The following is an 18,735-nucleotide window of genomic DNA, read 5'->3' as shown; positions in this document are numbered from 1 at the left end:
TATTTATATCGATGGTACTCGCTGATACCGAGTACTGATACCGGTACTTCTGATAGCATGGAGCCGGCTTACTGGGCAATCAAGAAGCCAGGCGGCGGGTAATGAAATGCCGCCTGGCTTCATGATTGCCCGTGAAGCCAGCTCCATGCTATTTGGTCAGCTGAAAGCTGATTGGCCGGAAAGCCGGCTTCCCAGCCAGTTAACATGGAGCTGGCCGAACAGCATGGAGCCGGCTTCCCGGCCAATCAGGAAGCTGGGTGGCCAGTCATCCCCCAACACCCCGGCTTCCTGACTGGCCGGAAAGCCAGCTCCATGTTCCCATGCGGCACTGTCGGCCAGAGAAAATCTCCCTCTGACCCGAAGTTCCTGTATGGGGTTAAGTATTGGAGCATCCCTAGTAATTATGCACCAATGAGAAAGCTAAACAGAAAGCTAAATGAAAATGTTTTATAGGGCGCTATGTTCTTATTCAATCCTCCAGGGCCATGCACCCACTCCCATTTTAGGGTTTAGGTCAATAATCATTTTCTAATAAAGGATTAGTCCAGAGAGTAAATGACTGTTTATCCCAGTGACCGATATACTTGCTGCACCCTAGACCAACTACCCTCCCTGAGTCAACTGGTTAGCCTTATTATTACACTAAAAATATCAAATATCATAGCCACATCAAGCAAACTGAGGCTGGAGGCAGACAGGCTGAACGAGACAGTTTGCCCACTTATTTCGCTCACTATACTTTGAACCGGTGGCTAGAAGTGTAGGGCACTCTACACTCTGTCACTCTACTCTGCTGGCAGTTTGGTCCAGACCAGAGTAGGAAACCTATAAGTACAGCATGCACTATTCCACCAATTACAGCATGCAAACTGTGCAGAGACAGCACCAAGGGAGAGCAAGGCAAACTGTACTGGCAGACAGGACCTCAGTCTGGATCTTATTATTATACATGAACATGTGTGCCAATCCTGGCAACTTAGCCACCGGCAACTTAGCCACCCCTAGCCATCATCTTTGTTGGTCCTCAGATTCCGTCCCTGTTTCTGGCCTTTTCTTCCTTGTTCCATTGGGTCCTGCCTTCTTCCTTTTACACCATAATACTATAGGTAGGACAAAGTATAGGAGCACGGTTCTCCCGAACTTGGTAAATGCAGCCAGAAGTTGCATTCTAGCTATGTGGTAACAATGGTGTGCTCCCATTATCACCTAATGGCTTAACAAAGTGAATGACATATGGTGGATGGAAGACTAAGTATCATCCCAGAAGGGAACACATGATAAATTCTGACAGACCTGAACTTTTGAATTGAATTCTCTTTTACAAGAGTATAAATTGCTCATCCAGGATGACCTGATGCGATCATCTAAGTCAGGGCTCAAAATTTCAAGTCCTGAGCTACTAGCCAGGCCTTAAGAGTCACTAGCCACCAGTTGCCCCACCTAACCCTTACCCTGCCCCGGCCTTAACTCTGCTTCTAAACACACCCTCTTAAATAATCTTATGATAATTCTTATCTTATGATAGTTCCCGCTTGTAAACGGCAGATTAGGGATTCCTGCTGCAGGAAAACGCAAGTTCCTGACACAGGAATCTCTAATCACACCTGAAATATACTCTGGGTGTGAATGGGACCTAATATACACATACACTAAAGGTGGCCATACACCTGCTGATTATCGTACGATAGTTGTGGGTGATCTTGCCATCGTACGATAATCGGCAGCTGTACGGGCAGCGTGCGCTCGCTTCTACTGAAAGGTCGTACGACTTTCGTCTTCCAAGCACGCTGGAAAACCTGACGAAAATCGTCCGATTTTTGGCGGGTTGGTGGCGTGGTCGGAAGACGAATGCAGCACGGGCCGGTGTGCGCAAGCGCACACTGCCTGCTCAGCACTGCAATCATCGCAAGCCCTCCCCTCAGCAGGGGAGGGCTTGCGATGATCGCAAGTACGATCTGCCTATCCAAGATGGGCGGTGTGACGACATGCTGATCAGTTTTATGAGTTAAATGTGTATTGGTGTTGAGTTATGTTTGAGTGCGTTATGATTTGTGACCTGGTTATGGAAAGACTATCAGCACCATCCCTTGTTATCTCCCATTGTTCTCTGAAGGAGCTCAGAGCAATGACATTCTGGCCAGGCTCCTGCTATGGCTGTCTGGAGCTCGTTAGCAGAGGAAACCCTGTGGTGTTGAGCAGGCCGATTGCCTGGGAGGGGAGGGTGGATGTGATGGGATTATAAATAGGCATCGATGCTGCTCACATACAGCCTTTCTTTCGGCCGGAGCTCATAACTGTCACAGTGGAAATTTTGAGCCCTGATCTAAGTGATGTGCGACTGAGGGGTATTGGATTGGTTTGGAACACCAACGGATAGAGGGGAGGTGTCACCTTTAAAAACTAACTGGTAGAAAGTCACTCGCACTCCAATGCAAATGAAAGTCAATCTTCTTTATTGACCGTAACAGTGTCACATTGGTAAGCGACGTTTTGAGACCATGTGGTCCCTTCCCTTCTTCGGGCAAACTGTTACAACTCAGAAATGTGGATTTTCCTTCACTTTTAGTCCCAATGGCAGTGGTCACCAGGGCAAATGGAGAGAATGAATATCCCCAGCCAGGACACCTTCAGCAAGTGGATAGATGGCGCTTGATCCCCAAAGCCTTTCTTATTCCCACCCACTGGTGTGGTGGAAATAGATATAAATGTGTGGTGTACGGGCTCTAGTCTAACAACTTCTACTCACCAAATGGCTTCCACGGATACCTTGGGCTGTGACTGAAAAGAGTGGATATGGCATTGAAGCGTCCTATGTTTTTGTAGTCCAGATACAAATTTATTCAGATGTAAAATCAAAAGAGAACTATACATAAATCCAATGAATCTTAGGGGTAAGCGCTTAGATGGTGTGGTGTATGTGGACTTGATAGCAAAAAGTTAATATTTAAACCAGTGATTGGAATTGGGGCACACTTGGCAGCAGCCAGTTAATACAGGCAAGGCTTTGGATTTATGTACAGTTCTCATTTGATTTGATCTTTTGGGAATAAATCTGTATCTGCAGTGCACACCGATGTAGCACTTTAATTCAATGTACACTCTTTCCAACAATATAACAGAGGGTCTATCCCTTCCATACCGTGCACAAGAATTTTAAAAATCTTTGGCTTTAAATACATTTTAAAGGTGAAGCCTAGTGATTTCTTCTCACATATCAATCTGGCTTTCCAAGAGTGTTTTCTTGTTTGTAGAACTAGGGGGCATCGAATATTTGGTTTTCCATAGAGATAAAGGCTCCCTATACATTACCTTCAATGACTTCCCTACAGATATTTAACAAAACAGTTCCGGAAGAAAATCAGGCTGCAATAATGTGTATAGACCATGACACAACCTATTCTCATAGCGGTCTTAGGCTTGCATTTATCAAACAAATGTTCCCATAATTACTTCTATTGAGGTTCTCAAGGGAGCACACTGGGTAAGAACAAAACATTCTGGAGGACACAAGTGTCCCAGTTGCTTTACACTTGCAACCAATCTAGTTGAGCTTAACAGTAGTTTGTCTTGGAGTAAATTAGATGAAAAGGTTTTCTGCTAACAGGACAAATAATGCTGCCAGTACGTTCCCTCTGCAAGTATAAGCAGACACATCAGAACACTTAGGTCATATTGCGCAGTTTTCTCAAACAATAAGATGGTTAGTGGAGTGCAGCTCTACACACATCCCTGAGCTCTGAAGTATGTGCTGAGATTGCTTAGGTGTTCCTGTGCATTAGGCAGAAGAAAATTCTGCACCAAGCTATACATCTTCGCCACAGGCATACCTTTTATCATCTGACAGCCTCTAAACTGGGTGGCAATATGTTTCTGCCTAGGCAGGAAATTCTAAGTGGCTGCAGCATAGTTCTGGAATTATGCTTATGAACATCAACAAACGTTAAACTTTTTCGAGCTTATCCACTAACACTAAAGAAAGAGCAATGGAATTTAATAACCTATGACAAACAATCAGAACGCTGAAAGTGGATTTCTAATTGGCTGATAAAATTCCTTTCTACAGTATTATAAATAAGTTAAAAAGAGGCCAGTTTAATAAAGCAAGGAGTAGATTTACCATAAGCCATAGCAACCAAACAGATATCATCAGTCTATCTGCATTAAATCTATGTGAGTGACATGTCTTAATATAAAGAGCTAAATGTTAACTTTTAGCCATCTGTAGTGTTAGAAAACAATGTTACAAAGGAGCTCCTTAGAAAAAATACAAAATCCTGGCTGCAATAAAGCTATAACTTCAGTAAGAGGTTGTCAGTCCTGCACATCTCATGATTTTCAAGGACAAGAAACCAGAATTCCACATTTCCCCCTACATCCAGATTACTACAGGATGGTGCAGTGCTATGATTCACTAATGGTTCAACAGCACTCTATAGGTGCTTATGAATCTGAGTAGACAGATTTTGAGCCACTGGGTAAGCGTAATTAAAGCCTAAATCTGGACACAAAAAAATTCATTGGGATTTATTCCTCAATAGTCACAAAGGACATACATTCACTCTGTTTAAATATAATGCCTTTGGAAACCCAGATATTACCTTGGAAAAGTAACAGTGAGCTTTCGGGAGGGACCCAGCAAGCCCCACATACTACAGGCTGCCTACAGAAAATTACAGGAGGGGATGAATACAAAACCAGCCACCCTTTACAAGGAGATAGAGCTGCAGTGACTGGCGTTTAATACAGGAAGCTCCTGTACAGAGGCAAAGTTTTACACTGATTTGATGCACAGATCTGACAAATTAACAAAGCACACCAAGATTCAAGTAAAAATACATATGCTTCTTCTATTTAGACAATATTTGCTTATACTGGAGTTCAGCTTCAATTGTATCTCCCCAAAAGGTTTTTTTCACTTTTACAGTGTAGGGAATGGTTAAAACCCCTGTAAGGTGTTTTTGCTCTCTTCCATTGGGGAGATTTTCCCTACCCTATGAACTCCTTTCATTCGCATTACTATACGAGTCCTTTCATTTATGGTACTATACCAGTGCTTTCATTTGCGGTACTATACCAGTGCTTTCATTTGCGGTACTATACCAGTGCTTTCATTTGCGGTACTATGACCGTCCTTTCATTTGCTGTATATAGGAATCCTTTCATTTGTGTTACTATACGAGTCCTTTAATTTGTGTTGCTGGACTATACCAGTCCTTTCATTTGCGGTACTATAACAGTCCTTTCATTTGCAGTATTATATGAGTTTCTCACTTGCGGTACTATACCAGTCCTTTCATTTGCGGTATTATATGGGTTTTTCATTTGCGCTACTATACCAATTCCGTTATTTGTAGTACAGTACTCCCTATTACTATGACTTTTTTACCTGGTGACAGAACAGTTTTGTTTCCCTGATATACACAATGGTAATAATTTTTTTCTAGGCTACAACGTGTTGCACAATGGCACAGAATACTATAGTGAATGAAGAGTTAAAAGGGCCCAGCAGTGTCGGCTCTGCGTGTTATCTTTAGACTTGCTGTATTTTTGATATGTGGCTTTGGCGCTGCAGTAAGGGGAAAGTGGGTCATTAAACATAACATTACCCTGTAAATCAAACTGTTCTGCCCCCACGCAAACACAGGCATAAATATTTATGCAAAGTGTCCATAACAGCTAATTTGTCAGGGAGATTGTGCCGATATAAATAGAATATATTCAGAATGGCAGCACAACTGCAAAGAAGCTCCCTGCGTGTGTACAAAGCCATTATCCACCATAGTGCTGAGACTCTGTCATTTTACACTGTAAAGACTATGTATCACGCTATATTAATGCCACACAGTGAGTGCCTTTCTATTACATCCTGAGATGCTGCATTAAGTGCAAGACATTAGTTTTCAGCATATGCTCATCATTTTTTCTTTTCGGTTTATGTCACACATATCAGGCAGTGAAAAATGATATTGAGAAGCTCAGAGACACAGAAAAAAAACTATTACTAAATAGTGTATATGCCAAGACCCGATCATTACAGCTACTGCCACAGCCTACCGTAACCCCTCCTACCACTTTGTTTAACCCCTGTTTACAGCACCTATTATTACATTGGAATATATGCTATTATCATTTTGAGGTTGTTGTTTAAAATGGATTACAAAGTTAATTAAATGGCATAAATGTATTTCTTGTCTGGAAGCTTCTCCTTAAGGCGATTAGGTCCCAGAATTAAAAAAGGTCACTGCGCAATTCTAATCTTTGTTCTTTTGCAAATGCAATGGCCTAATTACATCCGTTAACTCACGGGATGTAATGAATGCTTGTTGGATGCTTGCTCCCCTGCTGTGCTTTGGGGTTCCTCCAGCCAGCCCCTACGTTACTACAGGACACAGTGGTGACATAAGGCTCAGTGGAAGTAATCATAGCACCCAGCAAGGGTGCAGGGATCCAACACTCGTGGAAATGCCCCTGTTACCCATGATAAAATAGTTCTGATGTAACGTTTGTAGGGCATAGCTAAATGATGCGGAAGTGGGCAGAGCTTGACACGAAGCAACGGCCTCTTTACATCTGGTTAACTCACAGGTACGTTTGGATGCTTGGTCCTCTGCTGTCCTCTGTGGTTCCTTCCGCCAGCCCCTATGTTACTACAGGAAACAGTAGTGACATAGGGCTCAGTGAAAGCAACCACAGTACCCAGCAGGGGGTGCAGGCATACATACTCCTTGAAGCGTCCCAAATGTCCCTGATGAAGTAATTCTGATGTACTGTATATAGGGAAATGCTAAGTGTTGCGGTCGCGCGTGGAGCTTGACCGCAGCAGGATCTACACAAAGCTGAAGTCTCTCCTATCCATTATTTGTGTAAGCTGTGCATCATCTAGTGCAGAACTGGTGCAGCTTTTATGTGATTTTTTTTGTTTTACATATTTTTTAAGAAACAAATTTTATGAATAAACAAATTTTGAATATTTGGAAAATGGAGAGCACTATGGTCTGTCTTTTGCTTTCCTTATAAACATCACCTAGAGGAAAGTTAGAGAAGAGTTTTTAAAAGTGAACCATCAGTGGAGAAAGGCACAGGATTGAGTACTGAGCAACGGAGGTCTACCTTCGCCTTTTTCCATGTGGTGAAAGCAAATTGGGAGTGAAGTCCACTCGATCACTGGCTGTGGGATACACTGATATTGGATATATCACAAGCACAAATTTAAAGATAAAGAGGACTTGCCCAATTTTGTTTTACACTTTTCCATCTTTAGTGTTTGGTGGATCACTTATGGTGTGCGGATTTGATATTTGTGTATACTGTGATATCTCACTCCCATTCATTCATAATTGAGGATATAGTTAACATACCATGTCCTCAATTATGTACATACACTCAGAAATCACTGATCGCTGAGTGTGTGTATCTTGCTTTTCTCTCTGACACGCTGTCACAGGAGGCTGATTGAGCCGTGTAGAGAGGAAAGCCCAGCCTCCTGTGACAGCGCTGTCTCCACCCCCACACCGCTCTGCCGGATTGTGACAGGCGGCTGAGCGGTGTGGGAGGAGAGACGCCGGCCGCTCACAGCGCTCTTGTCCTGCAGCGCTCGTGGCTGTCACTTTGTTTTCTCCCCGCTGGAACACAGATCGGCGCTCAGCGGGGAGGAAAGAAACCAGGGATGCACCGATGTATCGGCCAAAACATGGCTCTTTTGGCATTATGCCAAAAGTGCCATTTTCGGCCGATATGTTTCGGCGGCCGATATATCTGTGCATCCCTAATTTATATGCATATATATTACATGTTAGTATAATATATAGTCATTTATGTATGTTGGGTAACATATTATTCCCTTTTATTTTGATATTGTGGGGGATAGAATTACAGCGTGGCACTTGTTTTCTAGTACTCCTGGTAGTGTTGACTGTGAAGATTCTTCTGGGGGCCACGGCTCTTTTAGCAAAGATCGGAGGAACAGATAGCAGGACAGGTTATTGTCAAACTTTTTTGCAGGTCATGATTTCTGACATTCTTTAACTCAGCAAGTTAAAGAGAGTTAAAATTAAACTTTAAGCAACTTAAAGTTGATTCAAAGCCAAGGTTACACAGAGAAGATATTTATTTTAAGTAGAACTATGATCTCCCGTTAAAAAATGGGCTGCTGCACTTACTGTTTTCCTATTAGTCCCCCTGCAAAGTCCCACAAATACATGTTGAGCCTCCCAGTGAAATCCACCTAATGCAGCTTTCTGTGATGGTGTGGCAACAAAGCTGCACTGCTCCTTAATTCAGAGCTTGCCAAGCATATGAGCATATGTAGGCTTTGCCTACATGCACTACAGAGGGGTGAATGTTGTAGGGGGCATGGCTATCAGTATTGTCACTGCTGATTCATAAGCCTGTAGCTTGTCAATCGGCACCTAGCCACACCTACACCTGGCCACTGCTTTCTGGATTGACAGCAGTTCTGCTCCTAAAACCCTCTCAAAGTGAGCTGTAGTGTCTGGAAGGGGAGTATGTGAGACACAAATAAAGGAGGATATAACTCAGTCGAGGAAGGTAAAAAAAAGTTTTATTTTACTTTTTCAGGCTTGTGAATCACATTGTAACTGGATTTGGTACTTGTTGAGGCTATCATACAGGAGGCCTTAGCTGTACTTTAGACAGACTACCGAATACTTTTAAAGGGTCAAATGGAAAGTTTAACTGCCTTACAATTTCAGTTTCTCTGGGTCTCTGTTGGTAAGATCTCTGCACTTGAGTTCCGAGTCTGCACCTCGCTGTGCTTTTATAGGTATCAACCCTCCCCATTGTAGTTCATATTTATTTTACATAATTACAATTTTCTAACAAAGTGGGAAAGAACACACAAACAAGCCCAGAACTGAGCTGATAATTATATAGCTTGCTTTATCCAAGATATATAAAAAGCCAATGGCTAATTCAGTAAACCAGGATAAGTCTAAAATCGCAGATTGCTTTTGGGTGGATTGTCCTCTTCCAAGTTTTGTCTGGAGTTTGCCTTTATTCTTGTACCTTTACATTTGGGCACTGTATGAAAAGTGTGCCTTTGCACAGTGGTAGTAAAAGAGCTGAAAGTGTTTTCTCTTTGAATGTTAAAGGAAGAATGTAGTGACCGTTCTTGTTAAGCCTTCCAGCAGTAGTTGTAAGAAAAAAATGTACAACTCTAAAGATCCAATGATTGCCCATTCTTCAAACACCATGTGCTGTGCTACTTGCAGTAGATGCAATGATTCCAACCAATATGAAGCCTTTGTCGACATTGTCATGGGAAGACAAACTTTAGATCTTTTCATTTTGAATGCTTACCACCTGCTTAGTTAAAGGAATTTTTCTGAGGATTGTCAAATAGCTATTCTAGCATTCAGAGTACTAAAGTCACAACATATAATATCCTGTTATAACATGGAACATGGAATAACAGCATTGTGATAGGAATACATACTAGAGTTGTGCAATCAAAGCTTATTTAAAAAAAAATCCCCATCACTTCAACTCCCTGGATTCCCAATTTGCTTTGCATCTCTTTTCCTGCTGTTTGATGTGATGCAATATCGATTTCTTGAAACTACATAGGCCATCATGCATCGCTTCCAGCAAGTAATGATAATGTTACACTGTCCAGATCTTGAGCTGTAATTCAGAAGGCAAGCTCTGTGAGTGTGACACAAGGAAGTGCACATTCACAGGAGTAAAATTGTCTAAACTTCAGACATTTTGAACACCTACTTGTTAATTCTTCCCTGCACTGCTCAGTCATTCATCTTTTCCTTAAAGTGTGGCATAACTGCATCACCTGGCATTTTCAAAGCTTGATATATAAACTTTTTGCCTGCTTGTGTGAGTCAGCATTGAATGAATAGCAAAACAAGAATGCCTAGATGTACGTATTCAGTTCCAATTGTCTCAGCCAAAATATAAAAAGAAAAATGAATGGACTTACACCTGTTACTTAAGGATCTAATGTTGTGCTCTAAACATTACACAGTTGCTCTAGAAAAGCCTGTCCTCTGGACAACCTACCATGCCCAGGAAGATCATTTCCTCTTCTCTTTGCTGCTTGGTTTTCTTCCTCTGAATGTAGCCTTGCCAGACCTGTGGTGAGAACGGAAAATCAGTAAGGATACAGACGGAATGGAAACAGCTTCCTGAGTGGCAGAGCAATTGAGGAAGTAGGAAAACGCACAGGAAGAGAGCAGGAAGGGAGTGTGGAGTGGAACGGGCAGTAGAGAAATGGGACACTGGCTTCGAACCAAGGCTACTAAGTTTTTCATATCAGTTTTAAATGGAACATGAAGGTCTTGTGAACATTCACTCCATAATTTATGTCACTGCTATGGAAAACTGGAACGTGACATTAAAAAAGTAATTATGTTTTGGCTCAGGAAAACAGTTTTTTCAAAAAAGTGTATATTTTTTCTGGTAGATTGCACACAACATACTTATAACCTGCTAATAATACTATCAAATTGATATTGTAATTTATTATTCCCTTGCTGTGCTCTAGCAATTGTAATCCCTAAGGGTATACAGATGGTGCAATGTGAAGGGAATGTGTTGAATTGTTTACCATGACTGAGAGCTGCAGACATTCAGCAAATCAGTCACTTAACCCAAGCGCATCAGACTGCATTTATGTCTGATTTGACTAAATATGACCAAATCTTTAAAGAGAACTTGTCAATAGACCATTCCTTTCAACAGAAATCCTCCCTTAAGATTATATGTATATTTATTTTATTTTACCTGCAAAAGCCTCTTTTGTGTAGACATACAAAAACCCTCAGAAGGCTGCTGGGTGTTGACATCTTGGATGTGATGTCAGCAAGCCTAGCAGACACTCTATAGCAGTGGTTCCCAACCAAGGGGGGCACAGAAGCCTGGGTGGTATCTTGGATGTGAGGTAAGCAGCTCCTGCAGAAACTTTATAGCAGTTGTCTCAACCTGGGATACACATAGCCCTGGGGGTTTGCACCAGGACTTTTAGGGCTATGCAAAAAAAATTAAGTAATGGTGCCGCACACAGTCATGTCTTTCCATTGTGTGGGCAGCCTGGCTATGCGGCATTAAAGTTTTTATGTTTTTGTCACCTTGCACCGCCTCCTGTCGCCACCATTTTTTTCTATCCTCCCCTTCCACCCCCCGTGCATTTATCCCCACGCTCCCCCTCTGCAGAGCATCTTCACCTTCTGCATTCCCTCCCCCCCATGTCCTGTCACCTCTGTCCTACCAGCAGAAACCCCCTTTTTCCTATCACTCTGCATTCTCATCAGCGTATCCAGCCATCCCCTTACCCTCTACCCCCACTGCTGCCCCCTCAGCCCCCTGCATCTCTTTTTTCTTCTAACCTCCTCCATCCTCTTACACTCCTCCCCCTCCTGTTACCCTGCCCCGGGCCCCCCCATCCCCCAAGTGAGTGAGTGACACCCTTAATACTATGTGCTAGGCAGATTGTAATTATAATTTTAGCTAAACATAATTAATGTAAATGCTCCATTAGCCCATGACCCTGGCCCAGGCCCAGGTTGTGCTGGAGAATTGAATCTTCTTAGAGTATTCAGTTTTTCCAGCAGTTCAGAGGCACATTACAAGTGTATAAAAATAATGTATTGAAAGTAAAAATGCTGCAAAAAAAGCATTAAAATGCTGGATTTGTGCATTTGCCTGCAATATTTTAAGCTAGTGACAGGGTGAAATGTAACTTCTTCCTAAGAACAAGCAATACAAGCTGTTTAATGTTACCTTTGTTAGTCAACAAACTGTTCCTCTAATGTTGATTTCACTTTATTACTAAGAGTTTGATTTCTCCAGCTTTGGAGTTAGGCCCCATGTGGGAGACGGGATCAGGTAGGCAAAAGTCCTTCACCCAGTACACACAGACAAAAACAGTTAACCCTTGCAGTTCGTAGCCCCACTGCAAGGGTAATTTTTTGCTGGAGATAGGTTTTAGTGATCTGGCTATACTGTGCATTAGCTGTGAAAAATGTATGTAAATGCAGCCCAACTTACTTGTCTAGGGCAATTTGCCACTATCATCAAATGATAATTTGTTCCTTTGGAAGTAGCAAGGGTCTGATCAGAGCTATCTTCTTTTCCCTTCCATCACATGCATTCTAATTTCAAGGCATTAGACTATACATTCAGCTACTTTCAAATGATCGAATGTATGTGTAAAGCCAACCCCCTATTTTTTTTTGTTTTGTTTTGGACGCAGTAGAGAATGAACTAGATAGTTTTGGATGTAAAGGGAACTCAACTCCTGTCAGGTTATTTTATTGCTGACTTTTTCCTGGTGGATAGGTTCACCCTCTCTATCTATTGTCAGCATGACTGGAAATAAGTGAGTTATCACCAAAACAGGATTAGAGGGAAAGTGTTGCAATGGAGTGTTCAGGTGACAACTAAGGAAGGATTTCTTAGTTGTCACCTGTAAAGATTTCCTCTCACTTTCTGGTGTTGTCTATAGGACAGGAAATAAAAGTGAAATTTCCACAAAAATAACCTGACAGGCATTCTAATCATTCTATACTCTATCCAAGACTGAATTTAAATATATTTTAAACAGTGTTTCTACACAACCACTATTAATGAACATAGTTATGGAATTTGACATATACTGCGTCAATAAAATGACAAGTAAAGGTACAAATGGTGAGTGTGGTATGTTCTCACCTTCTGGATACATGTTGCTGCTATCTCAGGATCCATTGTATTTTCTCCTTGATGTTTGGCCATTCTCTCTCTCTTCTCTTCTAGATGGATCTCCTTCATAAACTTGGCTCGCAAACGCCCCTGTCGGGCCCTCTCTGACACTTGAATCACGCGGACTGCTTCATCAAGAGACATTGGTTTTATAGGCTTTACCTAGAATTTGAGATTACAGATCAGACTAGTGATCTAAAGATAGTTAGTGGATTAGGAGACAGCAACCACTATTTTGACCCCAATTCAAGAATACAGCCATTTAAATGATGCCCTACGTTGGTTCAACCAAGAACCTTGAGAGTGCAGTACTTAATTACCCCCAATCATCACCATCTTCATTGCTTAGCATCCAATAATGGAGGAACAAATAATTGTATTACTCATCTCAGTACTCAAAGCATCTGAACAGACACATTGATTATTTATTATTATTATTATTATTAATACTATTATTATTCTTTATTAATGTGTCAAAAATTAAACAGTATTGATTATTTCTAGCCACAACACTGCACCCTGATATTATTATTATTATACAGGATTTATATAGCGCCAACAGTTTGTGCAGCGCTTTACAATATAAGGAAGACATTACAATCACAATACAATTCAAGACAAGATGGTAAGGATAATAATCATTTACAACTGTTAATCATGTAAATTAAAAGCTTAGTTTACCTTTCTGACCATGTTTCTTACTATACCCCCCTACCAGCCAGGGGGCTACCCAGCCCACTTTTTTGAATTGTGGGGTTCTTCTTCCCACATTTTTTTTTTATGGAGAAGTGTGAATTTATAATTTTTTGCAAAAGGTGGAATTTCCCTTTAACAAAGAACTAGACTGAGCATACACAATGTTTAAATGTCTTCTATATGTGTTAAACTTAAAGGACTGCTGGGACACCCAGAGAATTTACCCCACATTGTTCATTATCTATTTAGTTACATAAGTGCTCCTGCTAAACCGTGTGACAACTTTCCAATATCTGAGGTAAAAAAAAAACAACACATTTTCCTTTCTCTTTACCATCTAGAAATCTACATGATTTTATGCTCAGTCTGAGTTAGGCTACAATCTTTATCAGAGGAGAACCATCAAGAAGGCAGCGATTGACTTCTGGGCCTACAGGTGAGACTTCTCTAAAATAATGTTTTTCCCTCTCTCTTGAACATATTTTTTGTTGCTTTGTGTGGTTAAGGTTTATAGCTCCAATATAGCAAAGAAGTAAACAGTCATCTGGAAGATGTAACCTAAAGATTTTCAATTACAATCATGTCTATTGTGCAACAGAGAGAGCTACTGAACCATCAAGACTGGCTGCCACAATTGTATTTCCCATAATCATTTGTAACTAGCAACATAAAATAGGTGCAACTCTGCTGCTGGCCACTAGAATCAGCCAGAGCTCCATCGTCCATTATAATGTAGGAATGTGTATTTTAGCAGAAAAAGATAACATGTTCAAGAAGAAATAATGGGTTGAAATTGGATATTAACCACTGTTTTTCAAGTTGGATGAACGACTATCATATTTCCATATTTGTAATCAAAAATATAATGTAACAGCCAAACTTTGTATCACTTGGGTATTGTCATTATTCTTGTAATATCACACCTGCTGCTAATGATAAATCCTGGTTCTCTTTATCAAGAGGGCGAGTGAGGATAAGTATTAATAAACTCTCAGACTTTTTTCAATAATGAGTCCAGATCAAACAAATATACATTTACCAGCAAAGTATTTTTTTATATTTTTGCGAAAGCCCTTACAGTCACCATGCTTTTATACATTTGACTAAAAGCTCCCTCATCTCGGCTTCCCTGAACTTCCTGTCCAGTACAAGATCACAAGGGGGAGCACAGTCTCCAGCAGCCCTACATCTACTAGCTTGGCCTTGCTGTGCCTGTGTGTCTGTGGAGACACACGCAGCTCAATAGCACACACAAATGGGATACTGCAAGGGAAAGTAGCCACCTTAAAATGGGATACCAGGGCTTGTGCTCAGGGGACCAGCTAATTCAAAAGGAAACTAAACCTTTTAAAAATCAAGCATTGTATTGTACACATAATAGCAACCTGTCACCCACCAGATTTAAATGTTTTATATTAAAGTGACACCAAACTGAAGATTAAAATCTTTAAAATACATTTAAGTACCTTATCTATTAGGATAAAATGTAGCTTATTTGTTGATCACTCGGCTGTAGATCCTCAAATCATCTCTGAATTGGTGCTGACATTATCCTTCTTCTACTTTTGTTCCCCATGGCCCTTGTGCTGTTTGTAAAGTAGCCACCACCCCAAGTTTGCTCCCGTGATGGACTACAATCTCACATTTAGTTAGCTAATTTGTATTGAAATGATAGTCTATGATGGGAGTGAGCTTGGAGCGGTCTCTACAATACAGCACACATAGGGACCATGGGGAACAAAAGTAGCGACCCTCTAGAACAGCGGTTCTCAACGTGTGGGTCGCGACCCCGTCGGGGTCGCCTGCTTGATCGAGCACAGCAAAACTTTCTCCGCTGTTTTTTTTTTGACAACGGGCCGCAGGTGGCCGTAAATCAGAGGAAAAAAAAAAACTTTCTCCCGGAAAGCTTTGCTCTGCTCGTTAGAGCAGAGCAAACCTTTCTCTGCTGTTTTTCTTTTTTTTTCTGACATCGGGCCGCACCATCATCAGTCAGAAATAAATAAATAAATAAACCCATAGGAACACACAGCTAGATTCCTATTGGCTATTTCACTTTGCAATAGCCAATAGCAAACTAGCTATTGCGCCCACCCTTTGCTGAAAATCAGCAGAGGGGGACCTGAAATTCTCCATCAGGTCCAGTTCTAATGATTGACAGCAGCAGAGGGCGGGTGCAATAGCTTTTTTGCTATTGGCTATTGCAAAGTGAAATAGCCAATAGGAATCTAGCTATGCATTCCTATGGTGGGTTTATTTATTTTTTATTCTGACGGTGTACATATCTGCTCAGGTAAGCCTGCATTCCCCCCACATGGTGCTGCATTAATGTATTGCTGGGGTAGTGGGATTTGTAGTCCTCTCTAGCTGCTGGTACATTGTGCTGTACCAGCAGCTAGAGAGGACTACAAATCCCAGCAATACATTATATACTGTATTAGGGATGCACCGATACCGTTTTTTCGGTATCGAGTACGAGTACCGATACTTATATTTCGGTACTAGTCGATACAGAGTACCGATATCGGCACTTCCGGTAGCATAGAACCGTCTTCCCGGGCAATCAGGAAGCCAGGAAGGCTTCTTGATTGCCTGGGAAGCCGACTCCATTCTGTTTGGCCGGCTGGATGCTGATTGGTCGGGAAGCCGGCTTCCCAGCTAATCGGCATCAAGGCCGGCCAAACAGATCTGACAATATGGTGACACGACCCGGCACCTAATTCTCTCTGAATTGGTGCTGACATTATCCTTCTTCTACTTTTGTTCCCCATGGCCCTTGTGCTGTTTGTAAAGTAGCCACCACCCCAAGTTTGCTCCCGTGATGGACTACAATCTCACATTTAGTTAGCTAATTTGTATTGAAATGATAGTCTATGATGGGAGTGAGCTTGGAGCGGTCTCTACAATACAGCACACATAGGGACCATGGGGAACAAAAGTAGCGACCCTCTAGAACAGCGGTTCTCAACGTGTGGGTCGCGACCCCGTCGGGGTCGCCTGCTTGATCGAGCACAGCAAAACTTTCTCCGCTGTTTTTTTTTTGACAACGGGCCGCAGGTGGCCGTAAATCAGAGGAAAAAAAAAAACTTTCTCCCGGAAAGCTTTGCTCTGCTCGTTAGAGCAGAGCAAACCTTTCTCTGCTGTTTTTCTTTTTTTTTCTGACATCGGGCCGCACCATCATCAGTCAGAAATAAATAAATAAATAAACCCATAGGAACACACAGCTAGATTCCTATTGGCTATTTCACTTTGCAATAGCCAATAGCAAACTAGCTATTGCGCCCACCCTTTGCTGAAAATCAGCAGAGGGGGACCTGAAATTCTCCATCAGGTCCAGTTCTAATGATTGACAGCAGCAGAGGGCGGGTGCAATAGCTTTTTTGCTATTGGCTATTGCAAAGTGAAATAGCCAATAGGAATCTAGCTATGCATTCCTATGGTGGGTTTATTTATTTTTTATTCTGACGGTGTACATATCTGCTCAGGTAAGCCTGCATTCCCCCCACATGGTGCTGCATTAATGTATTGCTGGGGTAGTGGGATTTGTAGTCCTCTCTAGCTGCTGGTACATTGTGCTGTACCAGCAGCTAGAGAGGACTACAAATCCCAGCAATACATTATATACTGTATTAGGGATGCACCGATACCGTTTTTTCGGTATCGAGTACGAGTACCGATACTTATATTTCGGTACTAGTCGATACAGAGTACCGATATCGGCACTTCCGGTAGCATAGAACCGTCTTCCCGGGCAATCAGGAAGCCAGGAAGGCTTCTTGATTGCCTGGGAAGCCGACTCCATTCTGTTTGGCCGGCTGGATGCTGATTGGTCGGGAAGCCGGCTTCCCAGCTAATCGGCATCAAGGCCGGCCAAACAGATCTGACAATATGGTGACACGACCCGGCACCTAATTCCCCTCACATAGATCCATATTGCATTCATTAACGTACCAGTCCCTCGGCCAGCGCTCTCCAAGTGGGCAGACACCGGTCTCCAAGATCTCCCCACGTCTCCTGTGTACAGCGCCCACGTAATTGGCGCTCAGCCTGCTGCTGTGAATGCGCAGACTGCCCAGTGCTCTCATTCATAAATCCTGTGCATGCACAGTAGCAGGCTGAACGCTGATCACGTGAGCGTTGTGCAGTGTGCACACAGGAGACGGCAGATCTGGCCGAGGAACTGAATGCTAAGGATCTATGTGAGGAGAATTAGGTACCTGCAGGGTGGGGTTCGTGTTGCTATATTATCAGATTTGTTTGCCCGGCTCGACACTGATTGGCTGGGAAGCCGGCTTCCCGGCCAATCAGCATCAAGCCAGCCAAACATCATGGAGCCAGCTTTCCGGCTCCATCTTTCCTCGTGGCACTGCCAGTCAGAGGAAATCTTCCTCTGACTGAAAGTTCTAGTATCGGGAAAGGTATCGGAGCATTTGGGCGAGTACGAGTACACGCCCAAATACTCGGTATCGGCACAGATACCGATACTAGTATTGGTATCGGTGCAACCCTACACTGTATGTATAATGTACTATTGCTGGCATTTGTTGTATTCCTCTGTAGCTGGCGTTATTCTGCGTTGCGCCGTATAATCATTATACAGCACACTGCAGAATACCAGCAGCTATAGAGGACTAAAACTCCCAGCAATGGTACATTATACAGCGCAACGCAGAATAACACCAGCTACAGAGGACTACAAATGTACTATTGCTGCGATTTGCTGTAGTCTTCTGCGGTGCGCCGTATAATCATTATACAGCAAACTGCAGAATAACACGAGCGATAGAGGAATACAAATCCCAGCAATAGAACATTATAGTATAAATGGACTATTGCTGCGATTCGTTGTATTCCTCTGGGATTCGTTGTCTCCTTTAAGCAGTGGTTCTGAACCTGTGGGTCGCTGTGTGGTTTCTGCTGTGCTAGGTGAGAGTCCTCCTCAGCCCTCTCCTAGCGCAGCAGTGTCAGTTCTCCCGCCATGCCGCCAGATGTCCCTGCAGCAGCCGCGTCATCCCTAAATGTTACCGTTGGGGGTCACCACAACTTGGCAAATGTTGGACAGTCAAAGGACAGTCGTCATGAATTCAGAGATGATTTGAGGATCTACAGCCGAGTGATACATTTTTGTTAATAGTTAAGGTGCTTGAATTCATTTTTAAGATTTAACTCCTGAGTTTGGTGTCACTTTAACAGCTGGAATCTTGAAATTTGAATGGTGACTGTGGGCAATACTGAGATTTTTCTAAATAAAAACTCCAATAAATTATATATAATCAATCTTAAGTACACTTATGCATTTCTTTAAATGTTGATAACTCATCATTTACATCC

The 18,735-nt window shown here is 42.3% G+C and overlaps 1 protein-coding gene across 1 annotated transcript in view; it reads right to left on the bottom strand.

Annotated features, from left to right (window-relative positions):
• Positions 1 to 18,735, bottom strand: part of IQCA1 (IQ motif containing with AAA domain 1) — a 143,506-nt gene that overhangs the window by 107,826 nt on the left and 16,945 nt on the right. The window contains exons 3-4 of the mRNA XM_018558266.1: positions 12,682 to 12,867; positions 10,033 to 10,104 (exon numbers count right to left, since the gene is read on the bottom strand). Of these exons, the coding sequence (XP_018413768.1) occupies positions 10,033 to 10,104; positions 12,682 to 12,867 (258 nt within the window). The remainder of the gene's footprint in view (positions 1 to 10,032; positions 10,105 to 12,681; positions 12,868 to 18,735) is intronic.

Source organism: Nanorana parkeri, unplaced genomic scaffold (assembly GCF_000935625.1).
Source record: "Nanorana parkeri isolate BGI_ZX_2015 unplaced genomic scaffold, ASM93562v1 scaffold329, whole genome shotgun sequence".
In the NCBI taxonomy this organism is placed as follows: domain Eukaryota; kingdom Metazoa; phylum Chordata; class Amphibia; order Anura; family Dicroglossidae; genus Nanorana; species Nanorana parkeri.
The sequence above is the reverse complement of the archived record's forward strand: the minus strand, read 5'-3'. Positions and strand labels throughout refer to the sequence as shown.